The following is a 20,014-nucleotide window of genomic DNA, read 5'->3' on the forward strand; positions in this document are numbered from 1 at the left end:
TGGTTGATTCCTCAGAACGCCACTGGTTGATTCCTCAGAACGCCACTGGTTGATTCCTCAGAAGGCCACTGGTTGATTCCTCAGAACGCCACTGGTTGATTCCTCAGAAGGCCACTGGTTGATTCCTCAGAAGGCCACTGGTTGATTCCTCAGAACGCCACTGGTTGATTCCTCAGAACGCCACTGGTTGATTCCTCAGAACGCCACTGGTTGATTCCTCAGAACGCCACTGGTTGATTCCTCAGAACGCCACTGGTTGATTCCTCAGAACGCCACTGGTTGATTCCTCAGAACGCCACTGGTTGATTCCTCAGAACGCCACTGGTTGATTCCTCAGAACGCCACTGGTTTGATTCCTCAGAACGCCACTGGTTGATTCCTCAGAACGCCACTGGTTGATTCCTCAGAACGCCACTGGTTGATTCCTCAGAACATACGTGTAGACTAAGGAACATACGTGTAGACTAAGGAGCAAAGAACAAATTCAATAATCCTAAAAGCCTACCTTGAAATGATCTGTGAGGGTCCTTGAATACTTAAGTGCTACTTCTCTTTTGTAGCGAAACATGGCCATCTGTAGAAGGGACAGGCCCCTCATACTGCCAGACAGAAAATAACAACAAGGTTACGTTCCCATAATCCTCTCCAGGAACACTTCATTTCAATGACTTCTGAGGTAAAATAGATCCAAATGTGCCACTACTTTACATTTAACAGAAATATGGTAAACTATTGTTTGGTGTAGCAGAGTATACATTACAATACAGCAGGGTTGTGGTTATCTATTTACCATAAAACTGTAAAGTCCTTGTCTGTAGCAGGGGCCGAGGGGTTCACAGAGCCTTTTAGTTTCAGTATGAACCTGTGAAGACCGGCAGACGTGGCATTTAAATAAAAAAAATAACTAGACAAAGCACAGGAAACACAGTAAAGCAAAGGAGAGTTTCATATCCTGTCCTATGTCACACATCCAAACGGTGTTCGTCAGCAGTCAGAAGGGGACAGCAGAGGGAGTACTTTGATCATTATTTCATACATTTACATTTTAGTCATTTAGCAGATGCTCTTATCCAGAGCGACTTACATGAGCAATTAGGGTTAAGTGCCTTGCTCAAGGGCACATCGACAGATATTTCACCTAGTCGGCTCGGGGATTAGAACCAGCAACCTTTCGGTTACTGGCACAACGCTCTTAACCACTAGGCTACCTGCCGCCCCATACATGTCCTGTTTATATTAATCTGTGGGTAGTCTCAGTGCTCAGACTACTCACTACGGCTAAGGAGCTCTATCTAAAACATATTGGTTTTTTGTTTGCTCACCTGATCAGATCCAAGGTCTCAGCGAACATCGTATACGCCGACTTCGGGGTCTGGGGATCGGTTTCCATAGCGATGCCGCTCTCCACGAAGGACATGGCAGCATCTAGGTAGTTGAAAGCTTTGCCCACCTTATCCGGCTGGATGAAACACACAGACCTTAGTTTAATTGGGCCACAGAAACCACTGAGCTCATCTCTGATGACAAAGCGAAAGAGAAACAGAGAATTGAGAGAGAATTAGAGAAAGAATGGGGACAGTTACCGTGGCATCTGCTTTGTGCTTCAGTATTTTGGCTTCCTTCATATGATACTCCACTGGGTGCTGCCTGTGGGCAGCAGGAACATAGTTACATACCAGGCACAACAACAGCCCTTAGAGATGGAGAAATGGGCACTCACACAACAATGACAAACTGGGAGGGACGTTTACCTGTCCTCAAACTGGAGCAGGGGTCTGGAGGACAGGGCAGCCCCGGTGGGCTGGGCAGGCAGGGGTCTGGAGGACGAGGCAGCCCCGGTGGGCTGGGCAGGCATGGTGAAGGCAACACTGCTCTTGGGGGCATTCTGACAGAACCACAGACGAGACAGTATTAGAAAAGCCTTCATATCAACGTCTGATTCTCATTGATTTCATACAAGCTTTATACAACCAATTAATGCTACATAAATACTGAGCATCTTTCCTTTGTATAACATTAAAACATTACTGCAACACATGCATGAATGTACAGTACCAGTCAAAAGTTTGGACACCTACTCATTCAAGGGTTTTTCTTTATTTTTACTATTTTCTACATTGTAGAATAATAGTGAAGACATCAAAACTATGAAATAACACATATGGAATCATGTAGTAACCAAAAAAAGTGTTAAACAAATCAAAATATATTTTATATTTGAGATTCTTCAAATAGCCACCCTTTGCCTTGATGACAGCTTTGCACACTCTTGGCATTCTCTCAACCAGCTTCATGAGGTAGTCACCTGGAATGCATTTAAATTACCAGGTGTGCCTTGTTAAAAGTTAATTGTGGAATTTCTTTCCTTCTTAAGGCGTTTGAGCCAATCAGTTGTGTTGTGACAAGGTAGGGGTGGTATACAGAAGATAGCCCTATTTGGTAAAAGACCAAGTCCATATTATGGCAAGAACAGCTCAAATAAGCAAAGAGAAACAACAATCCATCATTACTTTAAGTCATGGTCAGTCAATCCGGAACATATCAAGAACTTTGAAAGTTTCTTCAAGCAAAAACCATCAAGCGCTATGATAAAAATGGCTCTCATGAGGACTGCCACAGGAAAGGAAGACCCAGAGTTCCCTCTGCTGCAGAGGATAAGTTCATTAGAGTTACCAGCCTCAGATTGCAGCCCAAGTAAATGCTTCACAGAGTTCAAGTAACAGACACATCTCAACATCAACTGTTCAGAGGAGACTGTGTGAATCAGGCCTACTAAAGGACACCAATAAGAAAAAGAGACTTGCTTGGGCAAAGAAACACGAGCAATGGACATTAGACTGGTGGAAATCTGTCCTTTGGTCTGATGAGTCCAAATTTGAGATTTTTGGTTCCAACTGCTGTGTATTTGTGAGACGCAGAGTAGGTGAACGGATGATCTCCGCATGTGTGGTTCCCACCGTGAAGCATGGAGGTATGATGGTGCTTTGCCGGTGACACTGTCTGTGATTTATTTAGAATTCAAGGCACACTTAACCAGCATGGCTACCACAGCATTCTGCAGCAATATGCCATCCCATCTGGTTTGGGCTTAGTGGGACTATCATTTGTTTTTCAACAGGACAATGACCCAACACACCTCCAGGCTGTGTAAGGGCTATTTGACCAAGAAGGAGAGTGATGGAGTGCTGCATCAGATGACCTGGCCGCAACAATCACTCGACCTCAACCCAATTGAGATGGTTTGGAATGAGTCAGATGGCAGAGTGAAGGAAAAGCAGCCAACAAGTGCAGAGCATATGTGGGAACCCCTTCAAGACTGTTGGAAAAGCATTCCTCATGAAGCTGGTTGAGAGAATGCCAAGAGTGTGCAAAGCTGTCATCAAGGCAAAGGGTGGCTACATTGAAGAATCTAAAATCTATTTTGATTTATTTAACACTTTTTTTGGTTACTACATGATTCCATATGTGTTATTTCATAGTTTTGATGTCTTCACTATTATTCTACAATGTAGAAAATAGTAAAAATCAAGAGAAACCCTTGAATGAGTAGGTTTCCAAACTTTTGACTGGTGCTGTATTACATACATATTGACTCAAATATCCTACCTTGGCGTGCTCTGTGCGTTGTTTTCCAGTGCTCTTCTTGTGCTTGACGGCCTCCCTGTTCCTGCGGTTGGCTGCCGAGGCTGTGCTGGGCTCTGGGGCATCCACTGCTTGCCGTTTGTGGCTCCCCTGCCCTTTCCCAGGGTCCTGCTGCAGAGGGACAGGAGCCCCCTTAGAACGCTTCCTCTCCGTCCTGTGAGACAGAACGCCAGACAGCATGTTACAGAGGGGTGAGCAGAATGCCAGACAGCATGTTACAGAGCGGTGAGCAGAATGCTGTGGATCTCTACAGGGGGACATTCCACGTCCGACACCCAGCCCAGTCTCTTGGGATATGGGCAAACAAGAGGTTATTAAAGGTGCTTGGAAATCACCAAACATCTCCAATATCTTTGTAATGTTATGGTATAGGTATACGAGAATAATGATATACCAGAAGTAGTTTGGGGCAGAGAAGCTATGGGTGGATGGGTGCGCTGCAGAGCTTTGAAGACACTAGCTAGGAGGAGGAGAGAGATGGTGTAGTGTTACTGACTAGCTAGGAGGAGGAGAGAGATGGTGTAGTGTTACTGACTAGCTAGGAGGAGGAGAGAGATGGTGTAGTGTTACTGACTAGCTAGGAGGAGGAGAGAGATGGTGTAGTGTTACTGACTAGCTAGGAGGAGAGAGATGGTGTAGTGTTACTGACTAGCTAGGAGGAGAGAGAGAGATGGTGTAGTGTTACTGACTAGCTAGGAGGAGGAGAGAGATGGTGTAGTGTTACTGACTAGCTAGGAGGAGAGAGATGGTGTAGTGTTACTGACTAGCTAGGAGGAGGAGAGAGATGGTGTAGTGTTACTGACTAGCTAGGAGGAGAGAGATGGTGTAGTGTTACTGACTAGCTAGGAGGAGGAGAGAGATGGTGTAGTGTTACTGACTAGCTAGGAGGAGGAGGAGAGAGATGGTGTAGTGTTACTGACTAGCTAGGAGGAGGAGAGAGATGGTGTAGTGTTACTGACTAGCTAGGAGGAGGAGAGAGATGGTGTAGTGTTACTGACTAGCTAGGAGGAGGAGAGAGATGGTGTAGTGTTACTGACTAGCTAGGAGGAGGAGAGAGATGGTGTAGTGTTATTGACTAGCTAGGAGGAGAGAGATGGTGTAGTGTTACTGACTAGCTAGGAGGAGGAGAGAGAGATGGTGTAGTGTTACTGACTAGCTAGGAGGAGGAGAGAGATGGTGTAGTGTTACTGACTAGCTAGGAGGAGGAGAGAGATGGTGTAGTGTTACTGACTAGCTAGGAGGAGGAGAGAGAGATGGTGTAGTGTTACTGACTAGCTAGGAGGAGGAGAGAGATGGTGTAGTGTTACTGACTAGCTAGGAGGAGGAGAGAGATGGTGTAGTGTTACTGACTAGCTAGGAGGAGGAGAGAGATGGTGTAGTGTTACTGACTAGCTAGGAGGAGGAGAGAGATGGTGTGAGTGTTACTGACTAGCTAGGAGGAGGAGAGAGATGGTGTAGTGTTACTGACTAGCTAGGAGGAGGGAGAGAGATGGTGTAGTGTTACTGACTAGCTAGGAGGAGGAGAGAGATGGTGTAGTGTTACTGACTAGCTAGGAGGAGGAGAGAGATGGTGTAGTGTTACTGACTAGCTAGGAGGAGGGAGAGAGAGATGGTGTAGTGTTACTGACTAGCTAGGAGGAGGAGAGAGATGGTGTAGTGTTACTGACTAGCTAGGGAGGAGGAGAGAGATGGTGTAGTGTTATTGACTAGCTAGGAGGAGGAGAGAGATGGTGTAGTGTTACTGACTAGCTAGGAGGAGGAGGAGAGATGGTGTAGTGTTACTGACTAGCTAGGAGGAGGAGAGAGATGGTGTAGTGTTACTGACTAGCTAGGAGGAGGAGAGAGATGGTGTAGTGTTACTGACTAGCTAGGAGGAGAGAGATGGTGTATGTGTTACTGACTAGCTAGGAGGAGGAGAGAGATGGTGTAGTGTTACTGACTAGCTAGGAGGAGGAGAGAGATGGTGTAGTGTTACTGACTAGCTAGGAGGAGGAGAGAGATGGTGTAGTGTTACTGACTAGCTAGGAGGAGGAGAGAGATGGTGTAGTGTTACTGACTAGCTAGGAGGAGGAGAGAGATGGTGTAGTGTTACTGACTAGCTAGGAGGAGGAGAGAGATGGTGTAGTGTTACTGACTAGCTAGGAGGAGGAGAGAGATGGTGTAGTGTTACTGACTAGCTAGGAGGAGGAGAGAGATGGTAGCTAGGAGGGAGAGATGTAGTGTTACTGACTAGCTAGGAGGAGGAGAGAGAGATGGTGTAGTGTTACTGACTAGCTAGGAGGAGGAGAGAGATGGTGTAGTGTTACTGACTAGCTAGGAGGGAGGAGAGAGATGGTGTAGTGTTACTGACTAGCTAGGAGGAGGAGAGAGATGGTGTAGTGTTACTGACTAGCTAGGAGGAGGAGAGAGATGGTGTAGTGTTACTGACTAGCTAGGAGGAGGAGAGAGATGGTGTAGTGTTACTGACTAGCTAGGAGGAGGAGAGAGATGGTGTAGTGTTACTGACTAGCTAGGAGGAGAGAGAGATGGTGTAGTGTTACTGACTAGCTAGGAGGAGGAGAGAGATGGTGTAGTGTTACTGACTAGCTAGGAGGAGGAGAGAGATGGTGTAGTGTTACTGACTAGCTAGGAGGAGGAGAGAGATGGTGTAGTGTTACTGACTAGCTAGGAGGAGGAGAGAGATGGTGTAGTGTTACTGACTAGCTAGGAGGAGGAGAGAGATGGTGTAGTGTTACTGACTAGCTAGGAGGAGGAGAGAGATGGTGTAGTGTTACTGACTAGCTAGGAGGAGGAGAGAGATGGTGTAGTGTTACTGACTAGCTAGGAGGAGGAGAGAGATGGTGTAGTGTTACTGACTAGCTAGGAGGAGGAGAGAGATGGTGTAGTGTTACTGACTAGCTAGGAGGAGGAGAGAGATGGTGTAGTGTTACTGACTAGCTAGGAGGAGGAGAGAGATGGTGTAGTGTTACTGACTAGCTAGGAGGAGGAGAGAGATGGTGTAGTGTTACTGACTAGCTAGGAGGAGGAGAGAGATGGGTGTAGTGTTACTGACTAGCTAGGAGGAGGAGAGAGATGGTGTAGTGTTACTGACTAGCTAGAGGAGGAGAGAGATGGTGTAGTGTTACTGACTAGCTAGGAGGAGAGAGATGGTGTAGTGTTACTGACTAGCTAGGAGGAGGAGAGAGATGGTGTAGTGTTACTGACTAGCTAGGAGGAGGAGAGAGATGGTGTAGTGTTACTGACTAGCTAGGAGGAGGAGAGAGATGGTGTAGTGTTACTGACTAGCTAGGAGGAGGAGAGAGATGGTGTAGTGTTACTGACTAGCTAGGGAGGAGGAGAGAGATGGTGTAGTGTTACTGACTAGCTAGGAGGAGGAGAGAGAGATGGTGTAGTGTTACTGACTAGCTAGGAGGAGGAGAGAGATGGTGTAGTGTTACTGACTAGCTAAGGAGAGAGATGGTGTAGTGTTACTGACTAGCTAGGAGGAGGAGAGATGGTGTAGTGTTACTGACTAGCTAGGAGGAGGAGAGAGATGGTGTAGTGTTACTGACTAGCTAGGGAGGAGGAGAGAGATGGTGTAGTGTTACTGACTAGCTAGGAGGAGGAGAGAGATGGTGTAGTGTTACTGACTAGCTAGGGAGGAGGAGAGAGATGGTGTAGTGTTACTGACTAGCTAGGGAGGAGGAGAGAGATGGTGTAGTGTTACTGACTAGCTAGGAGGAGGAGAGAGATGGTGTAGTGTTACTGACTAGCGAGGAGGAGGAGAGAGATGGTGGAGTGTTACTGACTAGCTAGGAGGAGGAGAGAGATGGTGTAGTGTTACTGACTAGCTAGGAGGAGGGAGAGAGATGGTGTAGTGTTACTGACTAGCTAGGACGAGGAGAGAGATGGTGTAGTGTTACTGACTAGCTAGGAGGAGGAGAGAGATGGTGTAGTGTTACTGACTAGCTAGGAGGAGGAGAGAGATGGTGTAGTGTTACTGACTAGCTAGAGAGGAGGAGAGAGATGGTGTAGTGTTACTGACTAGCTAGGAGGAGGAGAGAGATGGTGTAGTGTTACTGACTAGCTAGGAGGAGGAGAGAGATGGTGTAGTGTTACTGACTAGCTAGGAGGAGAGAGAGATGGTGTAGTGTTACTGACTAGCTAGGAGGAGGAGAGAGATGGTGTAGTGTTACTGACTAGCTAGGAGGAGGAGAGAGATGGTGTAGTGTTACTGACTAGCTAGGAGGAGGAGAGAGATGGTGTAGTGTTACTGACTAGCTAGGAGGAGGAGAGAGATGGTGTAGTGTTACTGACTAGCTAGAGAGGAGAAGAGATGGTGTAGTGTTACTGACTAGCTAGGAGGAGGAGAGAGATGGTGTAGTGTTACTGACTAGCTAGGAGGAGGAGAGAGATGGTGTAGTGTTACTGACTAGCTAGGAGGAGGAGAGAGATGGTGTAGTGTTACTGACTAGCTAGGAGGAGGAGGAGAGATGGTGTAGTGTTACTGACTAGCTAGGAGGAGGAGAGAGATGGTGTAGTGTTACTGACTAGCTAGAGGAGGAGGAGAGATGGTGTAGTGTTACTGACTAGCTAGGAGGAGGAGAGAGATGGTGTAGTGTTACTGACTAGCTAGGAGGAGGAGAGAGATGGTGTAGTGTTACTGACTAGCTAGGAGGAGGAGAGAGATGGTGTAGTGTTACTGACTAGCTAGGAGGAGGAGAGAGATGGTGTGAGTGTTACTGACTAGCTAGGAGGAGGAGGAGAGATGGTGTAGTGTTACTGACTAGCTAGGAGGAGGAGAGAGATGGTGTAGTGTTACTGACTAGCTAGGAGGAGGAGAGAGAGATGGTTACTGACTAGCTAGGAGAGAGATGGTGTAGTGTTACTGACTAGCTAGGAGGAGGAGAGAGATGGTGTAGTGTTACTGACTAGCTAGGAGGAGGAGAGAGATGGTGTAGTGTTACTGACTAGCTAGGAGGAGAGAGAGAGATGGTGTAGTGTTACTGACTAGCTAGGAGGAGGAGAGAGATGGTGTAGTGTTACTGACTAGCTAGGAGGAGGAGAGAGATGGTGTAGTGTTACTGACTAGCTAGGAGGAGGAGAGAGATGGTGTAGTGTTACTGACTAGCTAGGAGGAGGAGAGATGGTGTAGTGTTACTGACTAGCTAGGAGGAGGAGAGAGATGGTGTAGTGTTACTGACTAGCTAGGAGGAGAGAGATGGTGTAGTGTTACTGACTAGCTAGGAGGAGGAGAGAGATGGTGTAGTGTTACTGACTAGCTAGGAGGAGGAGAGAGATGGTGTAGTGTTACTGACTAGCTAGGAGGAGGAGAGAGATGGTGTAGTGTTACTGACTAGCTAGGAGGAGGAGAGAGATGGTGTAGTGTTACTGACTAGCTAGGAGGAGGAGAGAGATGGTGTAGTGTTACTGACTAGCTAGGGAGGAGGAGAGAGATGGTGTAGTGTTACTGACTAGCTAGGAGGAGGAGAGAGATGGTGTAGTGTTACTGACTAGCTAGGAGGAGGAGAGAGATGGTGTAGTGTTACTGACTAGCTAAGGAGGAGAGAGAGATGGTGTAGTGTTACTGACTAGCTAGGAGGAGGAGAGAGATGGTGTAGTGTTACTGACTAGCTAGGAGGAGGAGGAGAGAGATGGTGTAGTGTTACTGACTAGCTAGGAGGAGGAGAGAGATGGTGTAGTGTTACTGACTAGCTAGGAGGAGGAGGAGAGAGATGGTGTAGTGTTACTGACTAGCTAGGAGGAGGAGAGAGATGGTGTAGTGTTACTGACTAGCTAGGAGGAGGAGGAGAGAGATGGTGTAGTGTTACTGACTAGCTAGGAGGAGGAGAGAGATGGTGTAGTGTTACTGACTAGCTAGGAGGAGGAGAGAGATGGTGTAGTGTTACTGACTAGCTAGGAGGAGGAGAGAGATGGTGTAGTGTTACTGACTAGCTAGGAGGAGGAGAGAGATGGTGTAGTGTTACTGACTAGCTAGGAGGAGGAGAGAGATGGTGTAGTGTTACTGACTAGCTAGGAGGAGGAGAGAGATGGTGTAGTGTTACTGACTAGCTAGGAGGAGGAGAGAGATGGTGTAGTGTTACTGACTAGCTAGGAGGAGGGAGAGAGATGGTGTAGTGTTACTGACTAGCTAGGAGGAGGAGAGAGATGGTGTAGTGTTACTGACTAGCTAGGAGGAGGAGAGAGATGGTGTAGTGTTACTGACTAGCTAGGAGGAGGAGAGAGATGGTGTAGTGTTACTGACTAGCTAGGAGGAGGAGAGAGATGGTGTAGTGTTACTGACTAGCTAGGAGGAGGAGAGAGATGGTGTAGTGTTACTGACTAGCTAGGAGGAGGAGAGAGATGGTGTAGTGTTACTGACTAGCTAGGAGGAGGAGAGAGATGGTGTAGTGTTACTGACTAGCTAGGAGGAGGAGAGAGATGGTGTAGTGTTACTGACTAGCTAGGAGGAGGAGAGAGATGGTGTAGTGTTACTGACTAGCTAGGAGGAGGAGAGAGATGGTGTAGTGTTACTGACTAGCTAGGAGGAGGAGAGAGATGGTGTAGTGTTACTGACTAGCTAGGAGGAGGAGAGAGATGGTGTAGTGTTACTGACTAGCTAGGAGGAGGAGAGAGATGGTGTAGTGTTACTGACTAGCTAGGAGGAGGAGAGAGATGGTGTAGTGTTACTGACTAGCTAGGAGGAGGAGAGAGATGGTGTAGTGTTACTGACTAGCTAGGAGGAGGAGAGAGATGGTGTAGTGTTACTGACTAGCTAGGAGGAGGAGAGAGATGGTGTAGTGTTACTGACTAGCTAGGAGGAGGAGAGAGATGGTGTAGTGTTACTGACTAGCTAGGAGGAGGAGAGAGATGGTGTAGTGTTACTGACTAGCTAGGAGGAGGAGAGAGATGGTGTAGTGTTACTGACTAGCTAGGAGGAGGAGAGAGATGGTGTAGTGTTACTGACTAGCTAGGAGGAGGAGAGAGATGGTGTAGTGTTACTGACTAGCTAGGAGGAGGAGAGAGATGGTGTAGTGTTACTGACTAGCTAGGAGGAGGAGAGATGGTGTAGTGTTACTGACTAGCTAGGAGGAGGAGAGAGATGGTGTAGTGTTACTGACTAGCTAGGAGGAGGAGAGAGATGGTGTAGTGTTACTGACTAGCTAGGAGGAGGAGAGAGATGGTGTAGTGTTACTGACTAGCTAGGAGGAGGAGAGATGGTGTAGTGTTACTGACTAGCTAGGAGGAGGAGAGAGATGGTGTAGTGTTACTGACTAGCTAGGAGGAGGAGAGAGATGGTGTAGTGTTACTGACTAGCTAGGAGGAGGAGAGAGATGGTGTAGTGTTACTGACTAGCTAGGAGGAGGAGAGAGATGGTGTAGTGTTACTGACTAGCTAGGAGGAGGGAGAGATGGTGTAGTGTTACTGACTAGCTAGGAGGAGGAGAGAGAGATGGTGTAGTGTTACTGACTAGCTAGGAGGAGGAGAGAGATGGTGTAGTGTTACTGACTAGCTAGGAGGAGGAGAGAGATGGTGTAGTGTTACTGACTAGCTAGGAGGAGGAGAGAGATGGTGTAGTGTTACTGACTAGCTAGGAGGAGGAGAGAGATGGTGTAGTGTTACTGACTAGCTAGGAGGAGGAGAGAGATGGTGTAGTGTTACTGACTAGCTAGGAGGAGGAGAGAGATGGTGTAGTGTTACTGACTAGCTAGGAGGAGGAGAGAGATGGCGTAGTGTTACTCACTCAGACTTGCGGGAACCAGGACCTGAAGAGGAGGGTTTGAGATCTTTCTGCAGCTTTGGCTTCTTCCTTGGCACGGCTTTCACATCCTTCTCAGCCTGAAAAACAAACCGTATTAGAGACAGGCTCGCTCTTTTTACCGTTGAAAAGGGCAAACCAAGCGTCTATGGCGAAACCACCATTATTATTTTGTATTGTCTAAAAAGCAAAAACAGAGGGTTTACCCTTCGAGTAGATGACATTCTCCATTTTACTACCACATTCACTATATATAACGTTAGTCAACCGTACAGGTTGGCAGTCCTTACAGGGCCAATGACGCACAGCCTTGTTAAGAGCCTTGTGAAGGAGGCCAGGCTGCCCTGTACACCTCATCAGCAGAGAGCCTGAGGAAACAAGGACCAGATACTGTACGTATCAATTCTTTGCAATTTTGCCTGCTATACATAGACTGGCGTCTCTAAATGTAAATCAAAAAAAAATCTAGAATACAGTATATACAGTGGGGGAAAAAAGTATTTAGTCAGCCACCAATTGTGCAAGTTCTCCCACTTAAAAAGATCAGAGAGGCCTGTAATTTTCATCATAGGTACACGTCAACTATGACAGACAAAATGAGAGAAAAAAATCCAGAAAATCACATTGTAGGATTTTTAATGAATTTATTTGCAAATTATGGTGGAAAATAAGTATTTGGTCACCTACAAACAAGCAAGATTTCTGGCTCTCACAGACCTGTAACTTCTTCTTTAAGAGGCTCCTCTGTCCTCCATTCGTTACCTGTATTAAATGGCACCTGTTTGAACTTGTTATCAGTATAAAAGACACCTGTCCACAACCTCAAACAGTCACATTCCAAACTCCACTATGGCCAAGACCAAAGAGCTGTCAAAGGACACCAGAAACAAAATTGTAGACCTGCACCAGGCTGGGAAGACTGAATCTGCAATAGGTAAGCAGCTTGGTTTGAAGAAATCAACTGTGGGAGCAATTATTAGGAAATGGAAGACATACAAAACCACTGATAATCTCCCTCGATTTGGGGCTCCACGCAAGATCTCACCCCGTGGGGTCAAAATGATCACAAGAACGGTGAGCAAAAATCCCAGAACCACACGGTGGGACCTAGTGAATGACCTGCAGAGAGCTGGGACCAAAGTAACAAAGCCTACCATCAGTAACACACTACGCTGCCAGGGACTCAAATCCTGCAGTGCTAGACGTGTCCCCCTGCTTAAGCCAGTACATGTCCAGGCCCGTCTGAAGTTTGCTAGAGTGCATTGGATGATCCAGAAGAGGATTGGGAGAATGTCATATGGTCAGATGAAACCAAAATATAACTTTTTGGTAAAAACTCAACTCGTCGTGTTTGGAGGACAAAGAATGCTGAGTTGCATCCAAAGAACACCATACCTACTGTGAAGCATGGGGTGGAAACATCATGCTTTGGGGCTGTTTTTCTGCAAAGGGACCAGGACGACTGATCCGTGTAAAGGAAAGAATGAATGGGGCCATGTATCGTGAGATTTTGAGTGAAAACCTCCTTCCATCAGCAAGGGCATTGAAGATGAAAAGTGGCTGGGTCTTTCAGCATAACAATGATCCCAAACACACCGCCCGGGCAACGAAGAGTGGCTTCGTAAGAAGCATTTCAAGGTCCTGGAGTGGCCTAGCCAGTCTCCAGATCTCAACCCCATAGAAAATCTTTGGAGGGAGTTGAAAGTCCGTGTTGCCCAGCGACAGCCCCAAAACATCACTGCTCTAGAGGAGATCTGCATGGAGGAATGGGCCAAAATACCAGCAACAGTGTGTGAAAACCTTGTGAAGACTTACAGAAAACGTTTGACCTGTGTCATTGCCAAAAAAGGGTATATAACAAAGTATTGAGAAACTTTTGTTATTGACCAAATACTTATTTTCCACCATAATTTGCAAATAAATTCATAAAAAATCCTACAATGTGATTTTCTGGATTTTTTTTCTCTCAATTTGTCTGTCATAGTTGACGTGTACCTATGATGAAAATTACAGGCCTCTCTCATCTTTTTAAGTGGGAGAACTTCCACAATTGGTGGCTGACTAAATACTTTTTTTCTTAGGTACACCGCAGAGTGAAGGAAAATGGTTCGCTCCTAAAGACAGTGAGTCACGTGGCCTTGGCTTGCTATATAAAGCAGACAGACAGGCATCAAGGCATTTGGTTACGGTTCGATTGAATGTTAGAATGGGCAAAACAAGTGACCTAAGCGACTGATCGTGGTATGTTCGTCGGGGCCAGGCGCGCCGGTTCCAGTATCTCAGAAACGGCCGGCCTCCTGGGCTTTTCACGCACAACAGTGTTTAGGGTTTACTGAGAATGGCGAGACAAAAAAACACCCAGACAGCGGCAGTTCTGTGGGCGAAAACAGCTCGTTGACGAGAGGTTGAAGGAGAATGGCAAGAATCGTGCAAGCTAACAGGCGGGCCACAAACAGGCAAATAACGGTGTGGTACAACGGTGGTGTGCAGAGCGGCATCGCAGAACGCACAACTCATCGGTGCTCGTCACGGATGGGCTATTGCAGCAGACGACCACACCGGGTTCCACTCCTATCAGCTAAAAACAAGAAGAAGTGGCTCCAGTGGACACGCCATCACCAACACTGGACAACTGAGAAGTGGAAAAACAACAGCCTGGTCCGACGAATCCCGGTTCCTGTTGCATCATGCTGATGGCAGAGTCAGGATTTGGCGTAAGCAGCATGAGTCCATGGCTCCATCCTGCCTGGTGACAACGCTACAGGCTGGTGGAGGTGGTGGAATTTTTCCTGGCACGCGGTAATCCCTAAGGTACCGGGTGGTAGCCGGCTAGTAACAATGACTAAGTTCAGGGCAGGGTACAGGGCGGAGGCTGGCTAATGATGACTGTTTAACAGTGATGGCCTGGAGATAGAAGCTGTTCATCAGTCTCTCGGTGCCAGCTTTGATGCACCTGCACTGTCTCCTCCTCCTAGATAGAGGTGGGGTGAACAGGCCGTGGCTCAGGTGGCTGAGGTCCTTGATGATGTTCTTGGCTTTCCTGTGACACCGGGTGCTGTAGATGTCCTGGAGGTCAGGCAGTGTGCCCCCGGTGATGCGTTGGGGTGACCGCGCCACCCTCTGGAGAGCCCTGCAGTTGGCGTAATGTTTAGGCGATGTAAGAGGAAGGCGTACAGTCAGTACGGGACATTGTGTCTGGTGGTATGATGGCAAGCACAACCCCATTGTGTTTTAGAGTTGGATACTACTACTACTACTACTACTGATGCTACTGCTACTACTGCTACTACTACTGGTGCTACTGCTACTGCTACTGCTGCTACTACTACTACTGCTGCTACTGCTACTGCTGCTGCTGAACCCAAACCATCTCATAAATCCTAAACAACAACCACTACTATCAGCAACACCATGCATACCATATCATCATAACAACAAAAAGCCAACCCACCGGTCTCTTTTTGCAGACTTTGGTAGGGATGGGGGCAGTAGGGTTGGTGTCTCCCCTCTCTGGGGTCGTGTAGGGTCCCTTCCTGGTGGCTGGGTCCTGGCCCCCCGGAGAAGGCCTGGAGCCCTGGGGGGGAACCCTAGACAGCAGGCTCAGCTCTATCTTTACCAGCAGGGCCCGTGGAGGCCCCTGGCGGGCCCTGGAAGCTTTGGCTGAGGACTCCCGCTTGGCCTCGTGTGCTGCGGCTGGACAGTGGCGCCTGGGCTTTTTCTGGCCCCTCCGAGGGGCCGGGAGGGTCTCTGTCCTGACGCTGGTGGTCTTCACCACAGCTGGGGTTGGCTGGTCTACCCCCTGGGCATGGCTGGGACTAGGAGCCGTCTCTCTCTTACAGACCAGCACCAGAGACACCTTGGGGCCACCCTGTGACTCTGGTTGTTCCGTCTTCCTCTTCTCAGAGGCGCCGCGCTTGGCAGGCTTCCTGCTGTCCGTTTTGGCGCCGCCGCTCTTGCTGCTGCGCCCGGTTTTCGTTTTGACCTTTGGCCTGTCTGTGAACGAGGGGTCTTTGTCGCGGGGGGCCACCTCCACACTCTCCACCCGTAACCCAGCCTGAGGGTCTTCAGGGCGGGGAGCCTTGGCTGGTCTGGAGGGGTGTTTGTTCCCCACAGTCTTTCTCTGGCTGATGCTGCTGCTGTCCCCAACGTGCGAGGCGGCCGGCGACGTGTGGCAGACATGCTGGTTGTGGGCAGCGCCCTCACTGCGTTGAGGTTTGGCTTCACCGTCACTGAACTCTGGGTGGTGTGGGGGTGTGTGGGATTTGTAGTCCCTGGGAGGAATGGCCTCCTCCTCATCATGGCTCTGCTGCGGTTTGGGTAGAGGGCTCAGTAGAGCGTCACTCTGGATCTCTGTGCTGGGGTTCTGCTGGCTCACTCGGATCCAGTTATTCAACTGCCAGTTAGTCACCATGGGGCCCTCAGTCTAGACAGACAGACAGACAGACAGACAGACAGACAATATATAATACATGTTAAGAAACATATAGGCCCGATTTCAACATCCTGGACTCTAAAGCCCATTTAAATGGTTTGATTTGTGTTGGTCACAAATCAAACCATTTAAATGGCAGTTGGACAGACAATATATGATCAATGTAAGGAAACACAAATATATATTAGTGGAGGGGAGGACGGCTCATAATAATGGCTGGAACAGAGCGAATGGAATGGCACCATTCCACTCATTACCATGAGCCCGTCCTCCCCAATTAAGGTGCCACCCACCTCCTGTGGGGGAGAGATATATATATACACACACACACACACACACACACACACACACACACACACACACACACACACAGTACCAGTCAAAAGTTTGGACACCTACTCATTCAAGGGTTTTTCTTTTTTTTACTATTTTCTACATTGTAGAATAATAGTGAAGACATCAAAACTATGAAATAACACATATGGATTCATGTAGTAACCAAAAAAAAGTGTTCAACAAATCAAAGTATATTTTATATTTGAGATTCTTCAAAGTAGCCACCCTTTGCATTGATGACAGCTTTGCACACTCTTGGCATTCACCCAACCAGCTTCATGAGGTAGTCACCTGGAATGCATTTAAATTAACAAGTGTGCCTTGTTAAAAGTTAATTTAATGCATTTGAGCCAATCAGTTGTGTTCTGACAAGGTAGGGGTGGTATACAGAAGATAGCCCTATTTGGTAAAAGACCAAGTCCATAATATGGCAAGAACAGCTCAAATAAGCAAAGAGAAACGACAATCCATCATTACTTTAAGTCATGAAGGTCAGTCAATCCGGAACATATCACGAACTTTGAACGTTTCTTCAAGTGCAGTCGCAAAAAAACATCAAGCGCTATGATGAAACTGGCTCTCATGAGGACCGCCACAGGAAAGGAAGACCCAGAGTTACCTCTGCTGCAGAGGATAAGTTCATTAGAGTTAACTGCACCTCAGATTGCAGCCCAAGTAAATGCTTCACAGAGTTCAAGTAACAGAAATCTCAATATCAACTGTTCAGAGGAGACTGCATGAATCAGGCCTTCATGGTCGAATTGCTGCAAAGAAACCACTACTAAAGGACACCAATAAGAAGAAGAGACTTGCTTGGGCCAAGAAACACGAGAAATTGACATTAGACCGGTGGAAATTTGTCCTTTGGTCTGATGAGTCCAAATTTGAGATTTTGGGTTCCAACCGCTGTGTCTTTGTGAGACGCAGAGCAGGTCAACGGATGATCTCCGTATGTGTGGTTCCCACCGTGAAGCATGGAGGAGGTGGTGTGATGGGTGTGGGGGTGATTTGCTGGTGACACTGTCTGTGATTTATTTAGAATTCAAGGCACACTTAACCAGCATGGCTACCACAGCATTCTGCAGCGATACACCAACCCATCTGGTTTGCGCTTAGTGGGACTATCATTTGTTTTTCAACAGGACAATGACCCAAAACACACTCCAGGCTTTACCAAGAAGGAGAGTGATGGAGTGCTGCATCAGATGACCTGGCCTCCACAGTCACCTGACCTCAACCCAATTGAGAATGTTTGGGAAGAGTCGGACCGCAGAGTGAAGGAAAAGCAGCCAACAAGAGCTCAGCATATGTGGGAACTCCTTCAAGACTGTTGGAAAAGCATTCCTGGTGAAGCTGGTTGAGAGAATGCAAAGAGTGTGCAAAGCTGTCATCAAGGCAAAGGGTGGCTATTTGAAGAATTTAAAATATATTTTGTTTAACACTTTTTCGGTTACTATATGATTCCAAATGTGTTATTTCATCGTTTTGATGTCTTCACTATTATTCTAACGTGTAGAAAACAGTAAAAATAAAGAAAAACCCTTGAATGAGTAAGTGTCCCCCCAAACTTTTCACTGGCACTATATATATATATAATTACCTGAGGGCTACAGACAAGACAGACAATACAGCATCAATGTAAAGAAACACAGTGCCTTGCAAAAGTATTCATCCCCCTTGGCGTTTTTCCTATTTTGTTGCATTACAACCTGTAATTTAAATTGATTTTTATTTGGATTTCATGCAATGGACATACACAAAATAGTCCAAATTGGTGAAGTGAAATGAAAAAAATACCTTGTTTCAAAAGATTCTAAAAAATAAATAACGGAAAATGGTGTGTGCATATGTATTCACCCCCTTTGCTATGAAGCCCCTAAATAAGATCTGGTGCAACCAATTACCTTCAGAAGTCACATAATTAGTTAAATAAAGTCCACCTGTGTGCAATCTAAGTGTCACATGATCTCAGTGTATATACACACCTGTTCTGAAAGGCCCCAGAGTCTGCAACACCACTAAGCAAGGGGCACCACCAAGCAAGCGGCACCATGAAGACCAAGGAGCTCTCCAAATAGGTCAGGGACAAAGTTGGTTATAAAAAAATATCAGAAACTTTGAACATCCCACGGAGCACCATTAAATCCATTATTAAAAAATTGAAAGAATATGGCACCACAACAAACCTGCCAAGAGAGGGCCGCCCACCAAAAACTCACGGAGCAGGCAAGGAGGGTATTTATCAGAGGCAACAAAGAGACCAAAGATAACCCTGAAGGAGCTGCAGAGCTCCACAGCGGAGATTGGAGTATCTGTCCATAGGACCACTTTAAGCCGTACACTCCACAGAGCTGGGCTTTACAGATGAGTGTCCAGAAAAAAGCCATTGCTCAAAGAAAAAAAGTAAGGAAACACATTTGGTGTTCGCCAAAAACCATGTGGGAGACTCCCCAAACATATGGAAGAAGGTACTCTGGTCAGATGAGACTAAAATTGAGCTTTTTGGCCATCAAGGAAAACGCTATGTCTGCCGCAAACCCAACACCTCTCATCACCCCGAGAACACCATCCCCACAGTGAAGCATGGTGGTGGCAACATCATGCTGTGGGGATGTTTTTCATTGGCAAGGACTGGGAAACTGGTCAGAATTGAAGGAATGATGGATGGCGTTAAATACAGGGAAATTCTTGAGGGAAACCGGTTTCAGTCTTCCAGATATTTGAGACTGGGACGGAGGTTCACCTTCCAGCAGGACAATGACCCTAAGCATACTGCTAAAGCAACACTTGAGTGGTTTAAGGGAAAACATTTAAATGTATTGGAATGGCCTAGTCAAAGCCCAGACCTCAATCCAATTGAGAATCTGTGGTATGACTTAAAGATTGCTGTACATCAGCGGAACCTATCCAACTTGAAGGAGCTGGAGCAGTTTTGCCTTGAAGAATGGGCAAAAATCCCAGTGGCTAGATGTGCCAAGCTTATAGAGACATACCCCAAGAGACTTGCAGCTGTAATTGCTGCAAAAGGTGTCTCTACAAAGTATTGACTTTGGGGGTGAATAGTTATGCACGCTCAAGTTCTGTTTTTATTTATTGTTTGTTTCACAAGAAAAACAATTTTGCATCTTCAAAGTGGTAGGCATGTTGTGTAAATCAAATGATACAAACCCCCCCAAAAATCAATTTTAATTCCAGGTTGTAAGGCAACAAAATAGGAAAAATGCCAAGGGGGGTGAATACTTCCGCAAGCCATTGTATAGGACTGCTTTCCCAGACACAGATCAGGGGCCTAAAACCTAGTTCTGAGATTGACAGGACTTTTAATTTGTTTCCGGGAAACTGACCCACAGTGTATGTATGATCAATCAAAGACAAAGCAAGTCATTGAAGTGTTCTGAGTGCATGACTAAGCAGTGTGCTGTGTGATTGTACCTTGGGCACAGGTGGGCTGCTGCTGCTGAGGGGTTGTGGGGCCTCCTCTGTCCCACTCTCACTGCTCTCACTGCTCGACTCAGACCCTGGGCTGCTCTCAGAGTCACTGGAGCTGGCCGACTCCACCCCACTGGAATGTGCTGTTACAACCGTACTGAGGGACCAGAAAGAGCGAGAACAGGGTTACAACCGTACTGAGGGACCAGAAAGAGCAAGAACAGGGTTACAACCGTACTGAGGGACCAGAAAGAGCGTAGAACAGGGTTACAACCATACTGAGACGGAGACCAAGTAGGGTTACTTGCAACCAGAGAACACGGAGACAGACGCAGGTTAAATCAGAGCAGCAGGTGAGAGAGTAGGGCAGAGAATGAAAGTCTCATATCCTGACACAGCATGATAAAAAAAAAAAAAAAAGCAATACCGTTTAAAAA

At 47.0% G+C, this 20,014-nt stretch overlaps 1 protein-coding gene across 2 annotated transcripts in view; it reads right to left on the reverse strand.

The window, feature by feature from the left end:
* LOC121573394 (AF4/FMR2 family member 1) overlaps positions 1–20,014 on the reverse strand; it is a 93,061-nt gene that overhangs the window by 4,558 nt on the left and 68,489 nt on the right. For both annotated transcript variants that reach the window (XM_041885334.2, XM_041885333.2), the window contains exons 8-16: positions 19,581–19,734; positions 14,832–15,803; positions 11,366–11,460; positions 3,607–3,796; positions 1,752–1,885; positions 1,584–1,647; positions 1,323–1,459; positions 791–862; positions 506–599 (exon numbers count right to left, since the gene is read on the reverse strand). In XM_041885334.2, coding sequence (XP_041741268.2) covers positions 506–599; positions 791–862; positions 1,323–1,459; positions 1,584–1,647; positions 1,752–1,885; positions 3,607–3,796; positions 11,366–11,460; positions 14,832–15,803; positions 19,581–19,734 — 1,912 coding nt within the window. The remainder of the gene's footprint in view (positions 1–505; positions 600–790; positions 863–1,322; positions 1,460–1,583; positions 1,648–1,751; positions 1,886–3,606; positions 3,797–11,365; positions 11,461–14,831; positions 15,804–19,580; positions 19,735–20,014) is intronic.

The sequence above is a fragment of the Coregonus clupeaformis genome, chromosome 9, assembly GCF_020615455.1.
Source record: "Coregonus clupeaformis isolate EN_2021a chromosome 9, ASM2061545v1, whole genome shotgun sequence".
In the NCBI taxonomy this organism is placed as follows: domain Eukaryota; kingdom Metazoa; phylum Chordata; class Actinopteri; order Salmoniformes; family Salmonidae; genus Coregonus; species Coregonus clupeaformis.